Source organism: Pygoscelis adeliae, unplaced genomic scaffold (genome assembly GCF_000699105.1).
Source record: "Pygoscelis adeliae isolate BGI_AS28 unplaced genomic scaffold, ASM69910v1 Scaffold328, whole genome shotgun sequence".
Lineage (NCBI taxonomy): Eukaryota > Metazoa > Chordata > Aves > Sphenisciformes > Spheniscidae > Pygoscelis > Pygoscelis adeliae.
Genome location: NW_008825309.1, coordinates 2,516 through 8,916, shown reverse-complemented (window position 1 = coordinate 8,916; position 6,401 = coordinate 2,516). Strand labels below are relative to the sequence as shown.

General features: G+C 44.3%; 2 protein-coding genes across 2 annotated transcripts in view; one reads left to right on the top strand and one right to left on the bottom strand.

Moving 5' to 3' along the window:
* Positions 1-1,150, top strand: part of LOC103922153 (butyrophilin subfamily 3 member A3-like) — a 13,188-nt gene extending 12,038 nt beyond the window's left edge. Inside the window, exon 6 of the mRNA XM_009330241.1 lies at positions 1,085-1,150. Coding sequence (XP_009328516.1) covers positions 1,085-1,150 — 66 coding nt within the window. The remainder of the gene's footprint in view (positions 1-1,084) is intronic.
* A 1,776-nt stretch (positions 1,151-2,926) lies between these two features.
* On the bottom strand, positions 2,927-4,137 carry LOC103922152 (vespryn-like; the record flags this gene model as incomplete). The annotated part of the gene is made up of 2 exons (XM_009330240.1): positions 2,927-2,944; positions 3,926-4,137. Coding segments are annotated over 2 exons (230 nt in total), but the record flags the coding sequence as incomplete, so codon positions are not given.
* Between the last annotated feature and the right edge of the window lie 2,264 nt (positions 4,138-6,401).

Sequence of the window (6,401 nt, the reverse complement as noted above, 5' to 3'; positions counted from 1 at the left end):
CACCTGGGTTGGGGCAACCCCAGTATCAATACAGGCTGGGGGATGAAGGGATTGAGAGCAGCCCTGCCGAGAAGGACTTGGGGGTACTGGTGGATGAAAAGCTGGACATGAGCCAGCAATGTGCGCTCGCAGCCCAGAAGGCCAATCGTATCCTGGGCTGCATCAAAAGCAGCGTGGCCAGCAGGTCGAGGGAGGGGATTCTGCCCCTCTACTCTGCTCTGATGAGACCCCACCTGGAATCCTGCCTCCAGCTCTGGAGCCCTCAGCATAAGAAAGACATGGACCTGTTGGAGCGTGTGCAGAGGAGGGACACAAATTGATCAGGGGGATGGAACACCTCTGCTATGAAGAAAGGCTGAGAAAATTGGGGTTGTTCAGCCTAGAGAAGAGAAGGCTTTAGGGAGACCTTCTTGCAGCCTTTCAGTACTTCAAGGGGGCTTATAAAAAAGATGGTGGCAAAGTCTCCAGCAAGGCCTGTTGTGACAGGACAAGGGGGAATGGCTTTAAACTAAAAGGGGGTAGATTTAGACTAGATAGAAGGAAGAAATGTTTTACGCTGAGGGTGGTGAAACACTGGCCCAGGTTGCCCAGAGAGGTGGTGGATGCCCCATCCCTCGAAACATTCAAGGTGAGGTTGGACGGGGCTCTGAGCAACCTGATTTAGTTGAAGATGTCCCTGCCCATGGCAGGGGGGGGTTGGACTAGATGATCTTTAAAGGTCCCTTCCAACCCATGCTATTCTATGATTCTATATGGTATGGAATATGCCTTTGGCCAGTTTGGGTCAGCTGTCCTGGCTGTGCCCCCTCCCAGCTTCTCGCTGGCAGGGCATGAGAAGCTGAAAAGTCCTTGACTAGTGTAAGCAGTACTTAGCAAGAACTAAATCATCAGTGTGTTATCCACATTATTCTCACGCTAAATCCAAAACACAGCACTACGCCAGCTACTAGGAAGAAAATTAACTCTATCCCAGCCGAAACCAGGACAGATACCTACAGGCATTTCAGATGTCCTAGAGAGCTGGAAATGCCTATTCAGGCCTGACATATGATACAGGAAGACATCTCCACTTCTGGCATGACAGCTGGAGGCCAGCCAGATGTACAAAAGCACCTACAAAATCACGGAATACTTCATGGGGGCTTACTAGAAGGGCAGTTCAGAGGACTTAAATTTGCTGCTGGTTCAGTAGAGGTCTGTTTTTGTGCAGGGGACTGGAGAAGAGAGCTCCGGAGATCTCCTGCAAGCTAATTTACTCTGTGACTCCATGAATTAGGTGGCTTTGTTTTTACCAGAATCTGGCCCACTGTATTTGCTGTTTTTATGGTGGATTAAGATACATTGTCCTGGGAAGAAGAGCAGTGTAACCTGTCACTACAAAGAACTACATCGCTGGAGAAGTGGCAGGCTGCCATTGTAAACCTTATTTGTAAACAGGATTCTAGGAAGGATCTTGGAAACTACAGCGCTGTCTGACTCCCATCCCCAGTAATGTTATGGAGTTTATGATAAAGAAGAAGAAATTGGAGGCATTCTCATAACTAGAGAGTTGAATGAAGACAGCCTAACTGGGCTATCAGGTTGCTTTTCCTCTGTCTGTAATGCCGTGGGTTTCGAGTGATTTGACTCTTGGTTCAAGGGCATTAGCATGTTCTGTTCCTTAGATAACAGTCTGCTCATTGGTCATCTGGATTTTGTGTCCAACGGGTATTTTGTGTGTCAAAATTCAGTTCTGTTAAGCAGGAACAAAACTACAAAATTCTTCAGCTAAAAACAGATTTGTAGGAAACGATGCCAGAGGGACCCAAAAGCACATGGGTCTTCCATGGGTCTTGCTTCACCTCTACCAGTCTCAGATATATTGTCGGGTCTGAACTGGCACTTGACACCTGTGTTTAGGCAACTGAATCACAATTTAGAACTCTGTTAAGTGTAATTAAACATAGATGCCTAGTTCGTATGTGGACACCTACATTTAGGTCTTCGCCTCAGACTGAATCTCCTCTTACAAAAAAGACTTTGGATTTGTATCATGAGACATTTCTGTAAAGAGACAGTGGAGATGTAGTCAAGTCAAGTCAAATCCTGGTTAAAAGTTGACTCAGAATTTACTAGTGACCCTCATTAAAAAACAAGATAGGTATTGAATCAGGCTGAGGGGTGACCTCATCGCAGTGTACAACTTCCTCAAGGGGGGCAGCGGAGGGGGAAGTGCTGATCTCCTCTCTCTGGTGACCAGCGATAGGACACGAGGAAATGGAATGAAACCGTGCCAGGAGAAGTTCAGATTGGACGTTAGGAAAAAGTTATTCACCGAGAGGGTGGTCGGTCACTGGAACTGGTTCCCCAGGGAAGTGGTCACAGCACCAAGTCTGTCAGAGTTCAAGGAGCGCCTGGACGATGCTCTTAGTTACATGGTTTAGTTTTAGGCGGTCCTGCGAGGGGCAGGGAGTTGGACTCGATGATTCTTATGAGTCCCTTCCAACTTAAGATATTCTATGATTCCACCAAGGTCTACACCCCCTTTATGAATGTAGCTATAACTCTGAGATCACTGATCCAAACCCGAAGGAATAAATTGTCTTCCACCTCCGTGATGCACAGGACAAAAGCTGGTAAGCTTAAATTCCACAGAAGAAAGGACTGCTCACAGAAAATAACCATGACAGCCTGGAAACAAGGATCCTTCAGCATCCACTGTCATTTCTGTCTCAGGAGGTCCCCAGCTGTCACTTCAGAAAGGCACAAGTCTCCCACAAGCCTTGTGCTCTGTGACCAGCCCCGTGTAGATGTGTTGGATGCCCTAAAGAATCTTAAAGAACAACAGATGCCTGTGTTCAGGCAACTGAATTGCATTTTACCTGGCAAAGAGTTAGGATTCAGAAGATCTCGTGGAGCAGGCAGCTCTGTCAGGGCTATTTATGCACTAGGCGAGCATATTACTCTACCACAAGGGTTCAAAGCATGACAGAGAGCTGTAGCACTGCAGTAAGTCCATTTACATTGCCTCTCTTATACTCTTCTTCAAGCACCGATGACAAGTTCTCCACCCAAGAAGTGAAGTGTAGACACATTACTACGTTTTTAATTACCCTGTTTTAAAACTTTTTTTTTTCTTTTCCTCCAAAATTCTGAGAATTCCATCCAGAAGAGTGATAGAGAGAGGTTACCTTTATGGGGTGCTGTGTATTTGTTGGGGGGTGAGTATTTGAATTCATGATCTGAAGTTGGGCTTTGTACGCAAGTACAACATACACAGTGCAGCAGTCAGCGAAACCTCAGAGAATGATGATCACTGAAACACGTTGTAAGGACTGAAATTATTTTCAGAAAAAAGACTCTACAGAAATTGTTCTTGAGATAAACATATCATTTATCAAATTGTGTCATGGGATAGCTTACTTCAGCACACATGCTGCAAGTATTGGACAAAATGCATACAGAAAAGGCTGGGGGAAAGGAAAATATTTTAAGTTAAGGTATTAAACCATGCATAATACAGAATGTGATCAAGAATGTGTAATACATAAATTGCAATTAAGCATTAAATTTGTCTAAGAAAAAATATGATCTTTCATGTCACAACAAAATTACCATATTTAAAAAAAAATTATTCCTCTTTAACTGAACAAATTCTCATGGTTGATTCTTTGTGTGAGTTTTTAAAGAAGGGATACAGTTCTTCTGAGAATGCACAGTCTTTAAACGTGAACATCACAGACATGTCAGTAACGTTGAAAAAAATCAAAATTTTCTCTTCGCAATTAAGGTAAACTCCGACTTTCCTGGGATTTTTCTGCACCACTAACTGTGCCCATGGATCAGTTCTTGCCCAGTAATCTTTAAAACTTAAGCCCAGAGCCCAGAATCCTTCTTGAGGTGACAGAGACATTATTCCTTTCCTTGGAGCAGATTTTCTGTCTACTCCCAGGTCCCAGTCATTGCTTTTTTCAACGTCCACCTCCCAGTAATGCTTCCCAGAGGAGAAAACTTCTGAGCCCAACACACAGACAGATGAATCAAAACTCCCTTCATTTTGAGCCACTTTCTGGGCCTGTGATTTATACGTAAAACTCTTCTTGTCCACAGCAATAGACAAATTTGGATGGGCTGTGTCCCCATCAACCTTGATGTCATCTACAACAAATAGATATTCGGGGCTTTATAAACACTCCTTTAAAGCAAATATGCAAGAAGAGAAGGAAACTGTACTGTACAACATTTCATTCTGAAAATCTCCCTACAACTAGACTAGAAGGACCTCTAAGCCTGGAGTGAAGAAGGACTGCACTCAGACATCTAAATTACACTTTAACTTTCAAACATTTCACTGCCAAGTGAAATAACTCCATATCACTGGAATAAAAGGCATTTGTAGTCTCACAATCCAGTCCATGCTCAGCACTGCTTCTGTAGTATTCACAGATTTCAAGCCATTGAATACAGTCGTAAGTAAATACATTATTTTACCTGCATTGCCACGAGCCTTTCTGAATTCTGAAAGCAAATAAGGGGAAAAGAAAGAGAGAAAGAAAAAGGTAAGAAAAACCAAACTCCAAACATTGACTGAAAAGATTTCCCAACTTGGAGTTGGGAAATCTCAGACTGAGTCTAAGGTTAAACGATGCAGGTCAACTGATCCTCAAATTCCCTCTTGTTCTCTCAAGCCCAGTGATTGCCTACGAGGTCTGAAGAAGGATCTGAAGCTGGGATGAGTCTCCTGCTTGGGAACTACTTTCTCTCTCAGGTCCCAATTTGCTGCCTTGCCAGCATTTTACACGGATGCCCCACCAGCCTCACTCCACGTTTCAAACCATGTGAGATCCCTGGTCAGCACCCCAGCAGGCACACAGAAAGAGACAGTCCCCTTTGTGACACTCATGGAAATAAATTTCCGCCACCTTTTGTGCATTTCTCAGGCGGGGGTGGATACAAAGGAACAGGTTGGGTGAATTTTCCCTAATCCTCTGAAGGGAGGAGGGAGTGCACTTTCCGGTGAGTTTCTGGGCCTGTGCAACTGTGACAGCTTTGTGCAATAGTGGCTGGGCAGGGAAGGATAGTGGAGAAGATGTGGCAGGCAGAGTGTCTACTATACAAACCAAGCTGCTAAGAAGTCACATCAGATGAGTCAATATTAAATGTTTGCCAAGGCAGAATCAGCTGAGCTTGTGCTTTTATGTGTGAGAGATGAAAAGACAACCCAGCAGGGTAGGATCACGAAGTCCTGAGGTGTGAGCTTAAGGGATTAGCTCAAAGATAGGCATCTGTATGTGAAAAACATCAAGTTTTGGATTAATGTCTGAGCATGTGAACAGACAAGTGCGAGATGTGCACCCGGAACTGTGTGCAGAAAAGGCTGTGAAGCCCCAGGAGCTCAAGTTACAAGCTCTAAATTCATTGTCCTTTAAAGCAAGAACCACCCCTTCCTCTCTTCAGGCTTTCCCTTTCCCTAGGTTTAAGGGACTTAATTAACGATAATGACTTACCAATATCTTTCCTCTGATCCACTGCAAATAAGATAAACGCACAGAAAGAAAACATTACTATGGATTAGACAACAGTACTTGGTAGCACTACAGGATGACTCTGGATACAGATAACTCTATTAATACCAAAGTTCAGCCATATCCTGAAATGCCATATTTTAACCTGCTATTTCTGGAGTCACCAGAGTTTTCCATGCAGTCAGATCTACACGACATTCACAGTCATTCCCAAATGGGCTCTTTTCCTCCTGTGCATACAAGGAGGACCTTTTCCAACCAGAAAGGCTGAGAGGCACAAGTGATATGAGGTATTCTTTTGCACATGGGAGGACAACAGACAAAATTGTAGACAGGTCATTAAAGCTGGAGGTAACTAAAGGACATGGGAAGAATACAGCATCTATAAACAGGACCATTTGAGCTACTGTGAGTTATTCCCATGGATTAGCTTTGGTTTCATAATGGAAACACCTTCCTGAAGATTCAGGTGACATATTTCCAAGGAACGTGGAAAGCAAAGCATATAGAATCATAGAATCATTAAGGTTGGAAGAGACCTCCAAGATCATCGAGTCCAACCGTCAACCCAACACCACCATGCCCACTAAACCATGTCCCTAAGTGCCTCATCTACATGTCTTTTAAATACTTCCAGGGATGGTGACTCAACCACTTCCCTGGGCAGCCTGGTCCAAGGTTCAACCACTCTTTCAGTAAAGAAATTTTTCCTCACGTCCAATCTAAACCTCCCCTGGCGCAACTTGAGGCTGTTTCCTCTCGTCCTTTCGCCAGTTACTTGGGAGAAGAGATCAACACCCACCTCGCTACAACCTCCTTTCAGGTGGTTGTAGAGAGCAATGAGGTCTCCCCTCAGCCTCCTTTTCTCCAGGCTAAACAACCCCAGTTCCCTCAGCC